At 51.4% G+C, this 17,659-nt stretch overlaps 1 protein-coding gene across 4 annotated transcripts in view; it reads right to left on the bottom strand.

The window, feature by feature from the left end:
• Positions 1-17,659, bottom strand: part of C2CD2L (C2CD2 like) — a 55,259-nt gene that overhangs the window by 27,440 nt on the left and 10,160 nt on the right. For all 4 annotated transcript variants that reach the window (XR_005777634.1, XM_040424877.1, XM_040424891.1 and 1 more), the window contains exons 2-3: positions 10,847-10,942; positions 673-792 (exon numbers count right to left, since the gene is read on the bottom strand). Coding sequence is in view for 3 of the 4 variants with exons in the window: in XM_040424877.1 (XP_040280811.1) it covers positions 673-792; positions 10,847-10,942 (216 nt within the window). In the remaining variant the exon portion in view is untranslated. The remainder of the gene's footprint in view (positions 1-672; positions 793-10,846; positions 10,943-17,659) is intronic.

Genomic DNA, 17,659 nt, shown 5'->3' with positions numbered 1-17,659 from the left:
CTATGCCTTTTGATTAAAATGTACACTAATGCCTCTTGTACAGCGTGCAGTATGGGGGGGCTGTACACTTCAATATGGCGCTGAGAAGCGAGTTTAATTAGATCAAAGCATAGCATTGTGGAGGTGCGATCCAGTTCTGGTTTTCTCCCCCTGGCATCTTATTGATTGTGATGTGTGGGGGTTACCGTATGTACGACTAATAGATTGAAAACATCTGCATGGTGCATGTGCTCCCCGTGCTTGGTCCAGGTGCTCTGGTTTCTTCCCAAAAATCCAGAAACATACCAATAGGCTTCCCATGTTCATAGGATATGCAAGTGAGCCTCTAGGAGCATTGCCATTACTCTTAGAGGCTCCGACTTCTTGCAGAGAGAGCGGAGCCTCTAGGTGTAATGGTAACGCCCCCGTTGCTCCTAGAGGCTCATTTCCATATAATAAAACATTATCTCTCTCAGCGATGTGGACACATATGACCATGGGACCAACACAGATGCCTTCAGCTCCCAAGTGCACATGTAACAGGTCAGCTGGTGTCATAGGGACAAATCTGCTGACAGATTCTCGTTTTAATGAACCGTCGCAGTGCTGGATTATGTTCTTTGTGAGTTTTTGGCTTGCTGAATGGAGTCTGCCTAGTCATTTCTATACAAGAGGTATAACTAGAAGCATCACCTTTGCACTCTGTATAGTTAAGGAGACCTGGTAGGTATCACAGGATACGGCAGCGGGGGACTCTTGAGTGACAGACACTGGAAAGCGCACGGTGTCAGCCGAGAGACGGCAAAGGTACACCTGCAATAGAAGAGAGCAGCAAATCATGAAGCCACAAGCTCCTGGCAGTCTCAGACATAGGAGGATACGGTGCACGCATGACCATTCAAACCCGTCTGAACGTGAGGCTAGTGACCACATTCTGGTGATCTTCACCTATCCCATGGATAGCCCTTATAATACTTTTACTTCAGAGATTGCCTCAACACCAGAGCGGAACACATTACCTTCAGTGTCCCATGTGAGACGGCCATGTGTGCACTCACATGTGTTACACCGACAGCATATCTACGAGCTGGCAGCGCACTTACACAGCTACCTACCGCAGGGGCGCTGCATTTTATTTCTTGGCTTGCACACACCATGAACCCATGCATTTATGTGCCAAGAAACACTGCACTCGCTGTCCATAGGCAGGTTTATACTCTACTACTGCCCAAACATGTGGATCCAGCTCCTTTCATTGCAAAAAAAATAAAATAAAAGTGAAGCAAAAAAATGCTGCAACAAAGCAGTTTTTGCAAAATAGACATTGTTGTGATACCAGCCTGATGGTGGTTTCACACTACATTTTTTCACCCCAAAACTCGTTTTATCTGCATTTTTCTGGAGCATAAAAATAAATAAAATTGCAGCTAGTCATGATCGAATCGGATTTCTCCTGCTTTGGACGAACCCGATAACCAATAATAGAGTTCATGATCGCAGTACATTTATTGTATGAGCTCCGCTGAGGACTGCACCAAGATGGCCGCCATTATCGCAAAAACTAGATTTTTGTACTTACCGTAAGTAAGAGACACAGGTATAGCTGTTGCCACTAGGAGTCGGACACTAAGCACAAAGGTGTGAGCTCCTCCCTTCAGCTAGACCCTTCCTACAGGGACTAAGCTAAATCAGTTAGTGCAAGAGCAGTAGGAGAAGCCAGACAAAAAACAGGAAACTAAACTATGTACAAACCCAGAACCACGCAGGCCAGAAAAAAAAAAAAAAAAGCCCGTGAATGAGCGGGTGCTGTGTCCCCCAATGAACGGAAGAGAAACCGATTTTACGGTAAGTACAAAAATGTAGTTCTCACCCGTGTCATTGGGGGACGGGTCAGACAAAATGAAGGGAGAATGATCTCTTCACTGAGATGGAATGCAGACACAACCTTCGGAAGGAAGGACCGAACAGGGCAAAGGACTACCTTGTCCCGATGGAGGATCAAGAAAGGCGACCGACAGGAAAGAGCCGCAAGTTCCGACACCCTACGGATAGAAGCGATTGCCACCAAAAAGGCCACCTCCTGCAAAGGCTCAAAACGGAGAAGACTGGAGAGCACTGAGCAGTAGATTAAGATCCCAAGGATTCATCGGAGGACGGGAAGGGGGTGCAGCATGCGCAACCCCCTGCAGGAAGGTCCGAACCGCAGGAAGCGAATCCAAGTTCCGCTGAAAGAGACTAGAAAGAGCCAAAACGTGCCCTTTGAGGGAGCTGAGAGCCAGCCCCAAGTCCATACCCGACTGCAGGAAAGACAAGAGTCACGGCAACGAGAAACGAATAGGAGACAGCTGGTGACGCGCGCACCAAATAAAGTACGACTTCCAGGTCAGATGGTAGATTCAGGAAAAATGACTACTTTCTGGCACGAATCATGGTCTGGACCCACAGCATCCGAGAAACCCCGAGCCCTCAGTACAGTGGCTTCAACAGCTATGCCGTTAAATGTAGCAACCCTAAATTCGTGTGGAAGATCGGTCCCTGCTACAAGGAGGTTCTCCCGAAGAGGAAGACGCCAGGATTAGTCGGCAAGGAGGGTGACTAGAGATGTGTGCCACACCCGGCATGGCCAATTGGGGGCCACGAGAATGACGGGCAGACCTTCAGACCCGATCTTCCAGAGGAGATGTGGAATGAGCGTAAGAGGGGGGGAACATGCAAGGCCGAATGCACACCGCCGTCGTATGATCTATACGAGTGCATTACTGTAGTGCAGCGGCAGCATGAAGTGCACGGCGTCATAGCAACCAATGACGCTGTGCGCTCCTGCTGTCAGCAGGATGCAGGGTCTGGATACCACAGACCGCTCAGTCGTGGTCCACGGCCGTGTGCATTCGGCCTAAGGAAACGTGAACTGACTCCACGGAATCACTAGGGCGACGCAGGTCAGGGCCATGGGATCCCTGAACCGCACAACGAATTTCTCGACCTTGTGGTTGAAACAGGAGGCCATGAGATCCACGTCAGGCAGACCCCATCGCACACCAGATGACTAGAAAAACCTGCGGGTGAAGAGCCCATTCGCCGGGATCAAGACGCTTGTTGACGCCAGGGATGTGAACTGCTGACAGCGCCGGAACACGGCTCTCCACCCAGCTGAGGATCAGAGCTGTTTCCGCCATGGCTGCCGGGCGCCTCCCTGGTGATTGAGATATGCCACAGCCGTGGAGTTGTTGGACTGAACTCGAACCAGACGTACCTGTGGTCAGTCCAATGCCGCAGAGAGACAAAATCGCTCTCAATTCCAGAATGTTGATTAAGAGGTAACGCTCCTCGCATGACCACACGCCTTAAACGGATAGATATCCCCAACACTCCCCCACCCCCTGAGGCTTGCGTCCGTTCAACACCGTCCAATGCAGAGGAAGAAAGACCAGCCTGACATCAGCATTGGGGAAACCAACCACCACCTGAGGGCCCAGCGGGTTGGGGCAGCGAGACGTATGGGCTGATCCAGGGAGGCTGGGGAACGGTCCCAGTTGGATAGAATGGCTCGCTGAAGAGTCCTGGTATGGAACCGAGCATAGGGAACTGCTTCGAAGGCAGAGGCCATGTGACCCAAGCCTGCATGCAGTGACGAATGGGAAGAGGATGGGGCCGCAACAAGGGGAGAATCTTAAGACGGACAGTGGATAGCTTCTCTGGGGGCAAGAGTACCTTGGCCTGAAAGGTGTCGAGTACCATGCCCAGATAGGTTAGCTGCCGAGATGGATAAAGACAAGACTTCTGCAGATTCAGGATCCATCAGAAGCATTCCAGGGTGTCCAGGACTATGTGCAGGCTGTCTGCTGTTGCCTGGAATGATGGACCCTTTACCAGAATATCATCTAAGGGATCGCCATAATCCCCCTGGCATGGAGCAGGGCCATGACCCCCACCAGAACCTTCGTAAAGACTCTGGGAGCTGTGGCCAGGCCGAACAGGAGGGCCACAAACTGGTAGTGAAAGGGACCCACTGCGAACCGGAGAAACCTTTGATGACTGACGCAGATGGGAAGATGAAGATAAGCGTCCTTGATGTCCATCGAGGACAGGTACTCCCCCGGTTCCATGGACGCAATGACCAATCTCAGGGACTCCATCCGGAAGTGGCGGAGCCGAAGGAAGCGGTTGAGTGCCTTGAGGTCTAGACCGTCCCCTCCTTTTTGGGGGATCACAACCCCCGAAAACGGTCTTGCGCAGTAACCGGGACAATCACTCCCTGCCACAGAAGTGTGTGAATAGCCTGAAAAAAGGAATTTGCGGCAGAGGGAGAGGTCAGAGGAGACTGAATACAAGCTTGTAGCCCTCTCTGCAATGACCTCTCACCCAAGCATCAGAGACGCGAGCCAGCCAAACATGCCGAAACAGATGAAGCCGGCCGCCCACCCGATCGGAGGGTGCCGAAAGCTGCATGTCATGCAGAGGTCTTAGGTTTATAGGACTTGAAGCCCTGTTGATGGGGAAGCCAGAAAGGGCAAGGTTTGAAGGAAGGCTTGCGCTTCTGATCCGAGGCAGACTTGTCGGCTGACTGCTTGGGGGTGGAAAAACTCAGAAAAAGGGTGAAAAAAAAAAAGGTTTTACGCTTTTGACTTGTTGAATCGAACCCTGTTCTGCGGTAAATGAGTGCCCTTACCACCTGTAGCAGCCGAAATGATCTCACCCAGGCGCTTGCCAAAAAGTTTGCTGCCGGTAAAGGGGAGGGCCATCAGGGTCCGCTTTGAAGCATTATCTATCTGCCGCCAAGCAGGAGAGCCATAGGGTACGGCGAATAGCCACCAACACGGCTGACGAGTGGGCCATAAGCCTGGCCGCGTCCAGAGAGGCTTCACAAATATACACACTGGCATGGGAGAGCTGCAGAGCAATATCGGCCAGTTCCCCAAAGGGGACCACCCAAAATTTGCCCACTCCCCCATGTAGAGGCAAAAACCAGTTGCAGTGCTGTGCCCACTGCTTCAAAAAAAAGATTTTTCAAAAGCTTCCAATTTCTTATCCCTGATAGAGAAAGAAGCCACATCTGCCATTGTCAAGGTAGTATGTTTAACCAATCGGGAAACTGGCGGGTCCACTATAGGTGAGGACGACCATTTCTTAGTCAAATCCTCTGGAAGTGGAAAAAGGACTAAGTTTTGGCAAGGGAAATTCCACTCCTTGGAAAGAGGAATAAAAATCCTGGTGGTTGGGGAAACATTTGTGAAAGAGACGGGACCTCCTAAGAAAAACCCGAGCCGGCCGATGAGGGTGCGGGGTCCTCAACCTGTAAGGTCTCTATAACTGCTGTAATAAGATTGTCCACCATGGACTGACCGTCAGGAGAGAAAATCCTCATCTGACAAACTCTTCGGAACATGCCTCTTCCACGGAGGACACGTCGCAGTGAGACTCTCTGGTACGAGGCCGAGAGGCAGAGGAAACAGGAGATGCAGACCCTTTTGGGGGAGGATGGTCTGGCCCGTTTAGCGGGACGGCCACAATAGGAATGAGCCCCAGGATCCCCAGAGTCTGACTGGTCAGAGGACTGCCTTGCCGACAAACGCTCCAATATTTCTACAAAAGCTTTGTTTGTATGGGAGGCGTCCTGTACCATACTTGACAGGGTACGCGCCCACTCCGGCTCTACCATAGGCTGGGCAGTAGGGGCGATTGGCTCAGGGGCAGAGCCACTTGACAGTGGAGCCAAGCACGCAGAGCAGAGGGGATCTGACAACGCACAAGCAAAATGGCGCACAGAAGTGACAGCCTGCTTTGGGGCCAGGTCTCTGACATAGTTAGCCCCCTGTAATGACCGGAAGGAGGAGGAGGGTAGGTTACCCCTGTAGGAAGGAGAGGCAGCGCTTACCCAGCCAGTATCCCTCCACCTTCGGTGTGCGGCCCCTTGGGGAGGGATGCTTCACCAGAAAAAGAGGGGACTTGTGGTAGGTGGCCGTGGTGATCCGAAGGCTGGCGGGATGCAGCGGCTTTAGGAACCTCTGGTCCTCCTTTGCTTCTGGAGATCGGGAAGGAGAAGGGCTTGGGGACCCCCTGGTCTCCAGTCTCCTGGGTGGGAGTGCAGGAAGCTAGGACTGCATCAAACTCCCACTAGAAGAAAAGGGAAAAAATAAAAAAATAAAAAATCTGCAGACCTGCAACACAGGGAGGTCTGCCTCCTACAGACACTAAGCTAAAATGAACGGATGAGAAACTATTAGTGTCATGCATATGCCTTAACTGTAAGTAGCAGCGCCTGCATAAAATGTATTACATAACAAATCTGTCAAGTGTGCCGCAATCATTAACCACCTCAGCCCCCATAGCTTAAACACCCTGAAAGACCAGGCCACTTTACACTTCTGACCTACACTACTTTCCCCGTTTATTGCTCGGTCATGCAACTTACCACCCAAATGAATTTTACCTCCTTTTCTTCTCACTAATAGAGCTTTCATTTGGTGGTATTTCATTGCTGCTGACATTTTTACTTTTTTTGTTATTAATCGAAATTTAACGATTTTTTTGAAAAAAAATGACTTTTCACTTTCAGTTGTAAAATTTTGCAAAAAAAAACGACATCCATATATAAATTTTGCTCTAAATTTATTGTTCTACATGTCTTTGATAAAAAAAAAAAAAATGGTTTGGGTAAAAGTTATAGCGTTTACAAACTATGGTACAAAAATGTGAATTTCCGCTTTTTGAAGCAGCTCTGACTTTCTGAGCACCTGTCATGTTTCCTGAGGTTCTACAATGGGCAGACAGTAGAAACACCCCACAAATGACCCCATTTCGGAAAGTAGACACCCTAAGGTATTCGCTGATGGGCATAGTGAGTTCATAGAACTTTTTATTTTTTGTCACAAGTTAGCGGAAAATGATGATTTTTTTATTTATTTTTTTTCTTCTTACAAAGTCTCATATTCCACTAACTTGTGACAAAAAATAAAAACTTCCATGAACTCACTATGCCCATCAGCGAATACCTTGGGATGTCTTCTTTCCAAAATGGGGTCACTTGTGGGGTAGTTATACTGCCCTGGCATTCTAGGGGCCCAAATGTGTGGTAAGGAGTTTGAAATCAAATTCTGTAAAAAATGGCCGGTGAAATCCGAAAGGTGCTCTTTGGAATGTGGGCCCCTTTGCCCACCTAGGCTGCAAAAAAGTGTCACACATCTGGTATCTCCGTATTCAGGAGAAGTTGGGGAATGTGTTTTGGGGTGTCATTTTACATATACCCATGCTGGGTGAGAGAAATATCTTGGCAAAAGACAACTTTTCCCATTTTTTTTATACAAAGTTGTCTTTTGCCAAGATATTTCTCTCACCCAGCATGGGTATATGTAAAATGACACCCCAAAACACATTCCCCAACTTCTCCTGAATACGGAGATACCAGATGTGTGGCAGCCTAGGTGGGCAAAGGGGCCCATATTCCAAAGAGCACCTTTCGGATTTCACTGGTCATTTTTTACAGAATTTGATTTCAAACTCCTTACCACACATTTGGGCCCCTAGAATGCCAGGGCAGTATAACTACCCCACAAGTGACCCCATTTTGGAAAGAAGACACCCCAAGGTATTCGCTGATGGGCATAGTGAGTTCATGGAAGTTTTTATTTTTTGTCACAAGTTAGTGGAATATGAGACTTTGTAAGAAAAAATAAAAAAAAAATCATTTTCCACTAACTTGTGACAAAAAATAAAAAATTCTAGGAACTAGCCATGCCCCTCACGGAATACCTTGGGGTGTCTTCTTTCCCAAATGGGGTCACTTGTAGGGTAGTTATACTGCCCTGGCATTTTCCAGGGGCCCTAATGTGTGGTAAGTAGGTAAATGACCTGTGAAATCCGAAAGGTGCTCTTTGGAATGGGGGCCCCTTTGCCCACCTAGGCTGCAAAAAAGTGTCACATCTGGTATCTCCGTATTCAGGAGAAGTTGGGGAATGTGTTTTGGGGTGTCATTTTACATATACCCATGCTGGGTGAGAAATATCTTGGCAAAAGACAACTTTCCCATTTTTTTTTATACAAAGTTGCCATTTGACCAAGATATTTATCTCACCCAGCATGGGTATATGTAAAATGACACCCCAAAACACATTCCCCAATTTCTCCTGAATACGGAGATACCAGATGTGTGACTTTTTTGCAGCCTAGATGCGCAAAGGTGCCCAAATTCCTTTTAGGAGGGCATTTTTAGACATTTGGATACCAGACTTCTTCTCACGCTTTGGGGCCCCTAGAATGCCAGGGCAGTATAAATACCCCACATGTGACCCCATTTTGGAAAGAAGACACCCCAAGGTATTCAATGAGGGGCATGGCGAGCTCATAGAATTTTTTTTTTTTTTTGCACAAGTTAGCGGAAATTGATATTTTTTATTTTTTTCTCACAAAGTCTCCCTTTCCGCTAACTTGGGACAAAAATTTCAATCTTTCATGGACTCAATATGCCCCTCACGGAATACCTTGGGGTGTCTTCTTTCCGAAATGGGGTCACATGTGGGGTATTTATACTGCCCTGGCATTCTAGGGGCCCTAAAGCGTGAGAAGAAGTCTGGAATATAAATGTCTAAAAAATTTTACGCATTTGGATTCCGTGAGGGGTATGGCGAGTTCATGTGAGATTTTATTTTTTGACACAAGTTAGTGGAATATGAGACTTTGTAAGAAAAAAAATAATAATTTCCGCTAACTTGGGCCAAAAAAAATGTCTGAATGGAGCCTTACAGGGGGGTGATCAATGACAGGGGGGGGTGATCAGGGAGTCTATATGGGGTGATCACCCCCCTGTCATTGATCACCTCCCTATAAGGCTCCATTCAGATGTCCGTATGTGTTTTGCAGATGCGATCCATGTATCAGTGGATCCGTAAAAATCATACGGACATCTGAATGCAGCCTTACAGGGGGGTGATCAATGACAGGGGGGGGGGGGGGGGGTGATCAATGACAGGGGGGTGATCAGGGAGTCTATATGGGGTGATCACCTCTGTCATTGATCACTCCCTTGTAAGGCTCCATTCAGACGTCCGTATGTGTTTTGCGGATCCGATCCATCTATCAGTGGATCCGTAAAATTCATACGGACGTCTGAATGCAGCCTTACAGGGGGTGATCAATGACAGGGGGGTGATCAGGGAGTCTATATGGGGTGATCAGGGGTGAATAAGGGGTTAATAAGTGACGGGGGGGGGGGGGGGGGTGTAGTGTAGTGGTGGTTGGTGCTACTTTACTGAGCTACCTGTGTCCTCTGGTGGTCGATCCAAACAAAGGGGACCACCAGAGGACCAGGTAGCAGGTATATTAGACGCTGTTATCATAACAGCGTCTAATATACCTGTTAGGGGTTAAAAAAAACATCTCCAGCCTGCCAGCGAACGATCGCCGCTGGCAGGCTGGAGATCAACTCTCTTACCTTCCATTCCTGTGCGCGCGTTCACAGGAAATCTCGCGTCTCGCGAGATGACGCACGGATGCGTCCAGGAGGAATGAATCAACCACCTTCCGGACGCATCCGTGCGTTAGGCGGTCGGGAGGTGGTTAAAGAGGACCTTTCTCCACTCCTGACTTAATAGCTACCTGCAGTCCCCATGTAATAATTCTGGAACATTTATTCTTATGACTGTATATTGTGTCATTCCTTTATTTCTACTAGAAGTTATGAAAGAATTGCTAGCAGTCTGCAGTAAGGGTACAGAGGGGAGGTAATCAGTAGAGGGGGTGTGTACCTGCACAGACTCACTCTATCCAAACAGTGCTGCCATTTTCAGACTGTGCTGGTACATCCCCCCAAATGGTTACCTCCCCTCTGTACCCTTACTGCAGACTGCTAGCAATTCATTCATAACTTCTAGTAGAAATAATAAAGACATGGCACAACATAGAGACATAGGAATAGATGCTTCAGAATTGTTATTACATGGGGAATGCATGTATCTATTAAAATAGGCATGTCAGGAGCGGTGACAAGTCCTCTTTAACAAATCCAGGTTAAATACATTTGTGTGTGCGCTGCTACTTACCGTGATAATAATGGCGGCCATCGTAGTGTAGTCTCAGCGGAGGCCAACAATGGTGATCGGGAACTCAGTCCTTTGCTCATCACTAGCTGCAGCCAATGTTACAGGTTGGCCAAGAGGAAATTCTGATACACCCTACAAATACTGTGCTTTCTTGTAGGAACATATTAAGACAGTTTCCTTACATTCTTTGCTCCTACGGTGTTTTCAAATTGCAGCCTGCTCAGGAAAAAAATAGCCTGAAAAAAAGGCAAGTAAAACAAGTGACTATGAAACGCCAGCTCTTCAGAAGGCTCGTGACTGCCATACCAAGTACTTGGCACCCAACTATTACTTTAGCCTCTATTCAGACGCTGCAGTCGCTACTGACCACAGCATCTGAGGGATTAAACTGTCGGGATCGGAGTTATGTATCACGCAGCATCAAGTGCCAGCACGTAACTATGTGACACAGCGGGAAGGGGTTAAATGCAGGACAAACAGGCGTTTTTATGGTAGTGCTATTATTTCCAAAGTATTTTTTGTCTCAATTGTGTTTTTTCAAACTGCAGCATGCTCCGGGTTTGAGTTTTTCTAGCATTGTGTGGCGTTTTTCTCCCATGGACCTCCATTGTTTTTTTCTTTCAGATGGAAAAAATAAAATAAAGGCATGTGCAATATGTGTGGCTTTAAATATATATATTTTTTTTCATTGAAACCAATGCTTTTTAAAAGGCATACCAAATACCTCACTAAGAAGAGGTCAGTTGCAGCAAACATATGTACTATAAAACACGAAAAAAAAAAAAAAAAGCTAATCAAGTCGGGTGCTTTTTGAGGCATTTACACATGCTTACCATACTGCTGTCAGAGCGCTGTGTACACGACACCTGGCTGATGTGCACATTGGGCTGAAGGGAGATATTCTCCTCGAACATCATCTGGACAGAACTCTAAGGCAGAAAAATTCAAAAATTAGCAAACATCCAAGTGCAGAACGGCAAGAGACCAAGAAAAGGAGACTTTTGTATTACTTACCAGTAAAGTCTCTTTCTCGCTCTTCCTTGGGGGACACAGGAAACCATGGGTATAGCTCTGCTCCCTAGGAGGCGTGACACTAAGCGAAAGCTGTAAGCCCCTCCTCCATCAGCTATACCCTTCAGCCTGGAGAAGAGACTGCCAGTTGCGTGTCCAAGTAGTGAAAGATAACCACCAACCGGAAAAAGAACTGTCGAGCCCCAACGGGGGCAACCAAGCCGGAACCACAACTGTAACCCAATGAAGGGCGGGTGCTGTGTCCCCCAAGGAAGAGCGAGAAAGAGACTTTACTGGTAAGTAATACAAAAGTCTCCTTTTCTCGCCCATATTCCTTGGGGGACACAGGAAACCATGGGACGTTCCAGAGCAGTCCCAGAAGGGAGGGACCAGAACAAACTCAACCAACGCCAGAGGCATCAATCAACTGCCGCCTGCAACACCAGACGGCCTAAAGCAGCGTCAGCCGACGCATGAGTATGCACCCTGTAGAACTTGGTGAAGGTGTGCAAGGAGGACCAAGTGGCCGCCTTGCAAATCTGCTCCGAAGAAGCCCGATTTCTCTGAGCCCAGGAAGCCCCGACCGCTCTAGTGGAGTGAGCGGTAACACCAAGGGGAGGAACCCTGCCCTTGGCGAGATAAGCCTCAGTAACAGCCATCTTGACAAAACGAGCGATAGCAACTTTGGATGCCGCCATCCCTCTGCGCGACCCTTCCGGGACCACAAAGAGCGAGTCAGTATGCCTGAAAGATCTGGTTACTTCCAGGTAAATCTTGAGCGCCCTGACAACGTCCAGGCGATGAAGCTTCCTCTCCCGCGGATGGGAAGGGGAAGGACACAAAGAGGGGAGAACGATGTCCTCGTTCAGATGAAAGGCGGAGACCACCTTAGGAAGGAAGGAAGGGACCGGACGAAGAACCACCTTTTCCTGGTGGAACACTAGGAAAGGTTCCAGACAGGAGAGTGCAGCCAATTCGGACACCCTCCGAAGAGAGGTGATGGCTACAAGGAAAATAACCTTGCAGGACAGAAGTCGCAAGGAAACCGTCCGCAGAGGCTCGAAAGGAGAAGCCTGGAGCGCTGAGAGAACCAGGTTCAGGTCCCAGGGCGGTACCGGAGGGCGATACGGGGGAACCGCGTGAGCCACGCCCTGAAGGAAGGTCTTGACAGGACCAAGGGGGGCCAGTGGGCGCTGAAACAAAATGGACAGCGCAGATACCTGACCCTTCAAAGAACTAAGGCCTAGACCTTGGGCCAGTCCGCTCTGCAGGAAGGACAAAACGGTGGGGAGAGAAAAGCGGAGCGGAGGAATCCCCAGATCGGTACAGAACCCCAAAAAAGTCCTCCAGGTCCTATAATAGATCCTAGAAGAGGACGGCTTACGGGCGCGGATCATGGTGCGGACGACATCCGCAGAAAAACCCCTACGTGTCAGGACGGTGGTCTCAACAACCACGCCGTCAAACGTAGGGACCCTAAACGCGGGTGGAAGATCGGTCCCTGAGAGAGAAGATCTTCCCTGGCGGGCAGTGGCCAGGGCGCGTCTGCCAGGAGCAGCATGAGGTCGGCATACCAAGACCGGCGGGGCCAGTCCGGAGCGACCAGAATCACCGAGACGCCTTCCGCCGCGATCTTCCGAAGGACCTTGGGCAGGAGAGGGATGGGAGGGAATATGTATGGGCGCGCGAAGCCTCGCCAAGGAAGAACGAGGGCGTCGGCTCCGCAAGCTCCCGGATCCCTGGCCCTGGACAGATAGGCGGGGACCTTGTGATTGAATTTTGAGGCCATGAGGTCCACGTCCGGAATGCCCCAACGAAGGCAAATGGCCTCGAATACCTCCGGGTGAAGAGACCACTCGCCGGGGTCGACGGTGGTGCGACTGAGGAAGTCCGCCGCCCAATTGTCCACCCCTGGAATAAAAATTGCAGATAGGGCCGGGACGTGGGCTTCCGCCCAACGGAGAATGCTGGTGACCTCCCGCATCGCTGCAGCGCTGCGAGTGCCCCCCTGGTGGTTTATGTACGCCACGGCCGTGGCGTTGTCTGATTGTACACGAACTGGATGACCCTTCAGCAGATGAGTCCAGTGTCGTAGAGACAGAAGGGCCGCTCTCAGTTCCAGGACATTGATCGAGAGTTTGGACTCCGATGGAGACCAAATGCCCTGGACGGATCGGGGAGGAAACACGCCTCCCCAGCCTGAGAGACTGGCATCGGTTGTAACCACCAACCAGTTGAGTGGCAGAAAGGACCTGCCCAGAAGAGGGGACTGTAACCACCAGCGGAGAGATGACCGCACCGGAGGCGACAGATGGAAGGGATGATCCAGAGACTGCGGCGATTTGTCCCAGGAGGAGAGGATCGCCCGTTGGAGAGGGCGGGAGTGAAACTGCGCAAATGGGATCGCCTCGAAGCAGGCAACCATCTGCCCCAATACCCGCATGCAGAAGCGGAAGGACGGTCGACGGTGGAGAAGGAGACCCCGAACCGCCCCACGGAGGATCAGACGTTTTTCCGAGGGAAGACGTACCTCCGCCGTTCCCGTGTCTAAAAGCATTCCCAGGAAGACGAGTTGTCTGGAGGGGGGAAGGGAGGACTTGGGGAAGTTGATGACCCAACCAAACCTCGCCAGAGTCTCTAGAGTGAGATCCACGCTGGCAACCGCTTGAGAAAGGGACGGAGCCTTGATGAGGATATCGTCCAAGTACGGTAGCAGAAAAACACCCCTGGAACGGAGTAAGGCTAAAACCGGGGCCAGGACCTTGGTGAACACCCGGGGGGCTGTTGCCAGTCCAAAGGGAAGGGCGACAAATTGGAAGTGGAGATCCCCCACGGCGAATCGAAGGAAGCGATGGTGACACTGGGCTACCGGAACATGGAGGTAGGCATCCTGTATATCGATGGAAGACATGAAATCTCCCTGCTCCAGGGAAGCCACCGCGGAGCGGAGGGACTCCATCCGAAACCGTCGAAGGAGGAGAAAACGGTTGAGCTTTTTGAGGTCCAAAATGGGCCGCACCGAACCTCCCTTCTTGGGAACTACAAAGAGGTTCGAGTAGAACCCTTGGAATCTTTCCTCTAGAGGAACGGGGGTAATCACCCCCCTGTCCAGTAAAGCTTGAACGGCCGCGGAGAACGCGGCCGCGTCTTTCGGGTCTCGCGTGGGGCGGGAGCGAAAGAACCGATCCGGAGGGAAGGATGCAAATTCGATTTTGTATCCGGAGGACACAATTTCGAGGGCCCAGGCGTCGGAGACGTGAGCCATCCAGACGTCCTTGAAAAGGAGGAGCCGGCCCCCCACCCGGGTGGGTGGGGGCGCGCCTTCAGGCAGAGGACTGTTTTGCTGCGGGTGTGCGGGCAGCCTGCGGCTTGCGCCAGGAGGGCTGCGCCCGAAAAAACGGCTTCCTACGCTTGTCCTGGGGAGGAGCCGAAGCGGCAGCTGTGGTGGGAGCCCCAGAGGCCCTGCGGGAGGACCGAAAACGAGACGCACCAGGGCGTCCGCGGGGGGCGCCCCTGGCTTGGGGTTGAGGAAGATGGGTGCTTTTACCACCCGTGGCCTCTGAAATAAGTTCGTCTAAGCGGACCCCGAAAAGGCGGGAACCCGCAAACGGTAGCCCCGCCAAGGAACGTTTGGAGGCAGCGTCCGCTTTCCAGACCTTCAGCCAGAGCTCCCTCCTGACGGCAACTGCCAGGGCGGAGGAGCGCGCAATAAGGGCTCCCGCATCAAGGGAGGCCTCACAGACAAAATTCCCGGCCCGAATAATAAGCTGGGCCAAGGAACGTAGGTCCTGGATGGGGATGTCCGAGTCCAACTCCTGTTCCAGCTGCGTACCCCAAGCAGAGATTGCTTTCCCTGCCCAAGCAGAGGCAAAAACCGGTCTGAGGGCAGAACCGGAGGCAGCAAAAATGCCCTTGGACAGGGTCTCCATGCGACGGTCCTCCGCTGACTGAAGAGAGGACCCGTCGGGAACAGGGATGGCCGTGTTCTTTGACAGCCGGGCCACAGGGGGGTCTACCTTGGGTGGGGAAGACCAGGTGGCCACGACATCGGCTGGAAAAGGATAGCAAATGTCCAGCTTCTTTGGGTTGACAAAACGGGCGTCCGGGCGAGCCCAAGCCTTAGACACCACGGAGGAGAAATCAGAGTGGATTGGAAAGACTTTTGAGGCCTGCCTGGGTCTGATAAAGGAGACGCTAGCTGCGTCCGAGCTAGGGGGGTCATCCTGCACCTTAAAGGTGTCACGTATATCAGAGATGAGTTGAGCCATCGCTGAGGCTAGCTTGGACGGCAGGGCCGAGTCCATTTCCAAATCTGAAGCCGCCAATTCACCTTCAGAGAGCGAATCCTTTGGAGAGGAGAGGCTCGTCTGGGTGCGCACGCGTGGCGGGGAGAGGGAGGCATCCGAGGAGGAGGCTCGCTCTACTCTAATACGCTTCTGAGAGTGCCTAGCTCGGGAGGGGTCACTAGGAGAGGATGAACCCGCTGCAGCGGCAGAAGCAGTGGACCCGGAGGGCGCGACAGTCAGAGTGGCGTCCTGCGGGGTAGGTGGCCTGTCTATTAGGCGGCCCACGACATGAGTGAGGCTTTCCACGGCCTGGGACAGGGATCTAGCCCAGTCAGGCGGGTCAGAGGAAGCAGGGAGCGACACAGCGGGCGACTGAGGCTGCGGTGGAGCTCGGCATGCAGTACAGTGCGGATCAGACTGCCCCCGGGGAAAGGGTTCCCTACAAGCGGTACAGGCATGGTACCATGGCTTGGCGGCTGCAGAAGGGTCTGACATGGTGGAAAGATGTTGCACTTTAAAGCAACAGTACTGTGGCACGGAGGGGGTTAAACAGTCCTACCAGACCCGATGATACAAGCGGCAGCTGTAAGGGGAACAGACTGAGGAGGCTGTGGAGGAGAGGCAGCAGCACGGAGCTGAAAGGCTTCAGGATCGCACGGCAGAGAGATGAACCCGGAAGTAGCGGAGCGCAGCAGCACGGAGCTGAATGTGTAAGGAAGCTCCGCCCCCCCTCTGCCGCGCTGAAGCCGAAGCAGAGCCGCGCGCGCGCGGCAAAATGATTTTAACCCCCAAGGATGTTGAAGTGCCGGCCATGACATGGCGCCGTTCATGCCAGGAGAACGGCTCCCACCGCGCCTAGATGTAGCAGACGGCTTGCAAGTCTGCAGCCGTCCCCTGTAAGGCAGCGTTCTAGGACTTGCCCAGATAGACTGCCCTCCAACTATGCCCGGTAACGTCCCGATATGCGGGGGGGGGGGGGGGGGGGGGGGGGGGGGGGGGGGGGGGGGGGGGTTTGCAGTGGTCATGTAACAGTGGCCATGTTGGTAGCAGCGGTGGGAGGGAGGAAGGGGAGGCTGGAGCAGCCACTCTCACCATACGCTGTCTTCGCCCTCAGTCCATCCAGCGGGGTCGCCCCTTCAGCTCCTGGCACCGCGGTGGCAGGAAGCCGGGGGAGGGACTTGGCGTGCGGGCGACCCTGAGCTGGCGGGACGCAGGGGAGCGAGGCTGCCCTGGTCCACCTTGTCTTCTGTGGGGGAGGCGGCAGTGCGGAATTACCGGCACTGGCGCAACTCAACCCCGGGAGAAACAGAGGGGTCTAATGCGCCTCTGTTGTCCCTGTAGGTAGAAAAAAACCGAGTTAAAAACAACAAATACGTAAAAAATAAAAATCATAGGATAACAACCCTGCATAAGCAGGGGGTGTCTTGCCTCCTTGGACACTAAGCAAAAACTGGCAGTCTCTTCTCCAGGCTGAAGGGTATAGCTGATGGAGGAGGGGCTTACAGCTTTCGCTTAGTGTCACGCCTCCTAGGGAGCAGAGCTATACCCATGGTTTCCTGTGTCCCCCAAGGAATATGGGCGAGAAACCCAATATTACAGCGATTCCAGCAAAATTAACAGTGCCTCCACTAAGGCTACGCTGGAATCTACTGGATCTCCGCTGCTGGGTTCCAGTTCCTTCACTTTCCTTCAACATCCAGTTTGATATGGGTCACGTGGCTGATGCAGCCAATGACTGGCCACAGCAGCCACGTGACCCGCATCAAACTGGATGCCGACACAGGGAGACCTGCAAGCCAGTGGCAGGGATCAGATAAGGGCGATCCCCCACCGTGGGTCTGCCGAAAACGTACCCATGGGTGAACCATCCCTTTAAGATCAGTACTGCTGCCCATGATTAAACCGCCATCTTGTGCCTCCATACTTGACCCTGTCCCTGCTTGCCCGAGCACCCACTGCTGGAATACGTCGAGAGGACTTCTCGTTGAGTCCAATCCATTAAGTACACGCTCATTAGTCCCACCAGTGTACAGCGCGGGAGCAGAGGTCTCCGCATACAGGTGAGAGATCTACTGTCAGCGTCAGCAGTACCAGTCATACGGTACTGTATTTAATAGGGCCTGGGGGACGTGACAGATTTGCTTTAAGGCCATGTTGAGTGTTGTGTTGACTATGCTTCCCCCGCGCTCTCATCCAAGAAACATAATTTAAATTTTCATTATAGTCATATGAGAGTTTGTTTTTCCAGGTCAGGTTGTACTTCTGAGGTTATCTTTTTACATCATTTGTTTGTCATCATTTTACTTTATCTACGGGGCCGTGTATGTTTTTTTTTATTGGAAAGCTTTT

Source organism: Bufo bufo, chromosome 1, assembly GCF_905171765.1.
Source record: "Bufo bufo chromosome 1, aBufBuf1.1, whole genome shotgun sequence".
Classification (NCBI taxonomy): Eukaryota; Metazoa; Chordata; class Amphibia; order Anura; family Bufonidae; genus Bufo; species Bufo bufo.
Note: the sequence above shows the minus strand (reverse complement) of the source record. Positions and strands in the feature narration are given on the sequence as shown.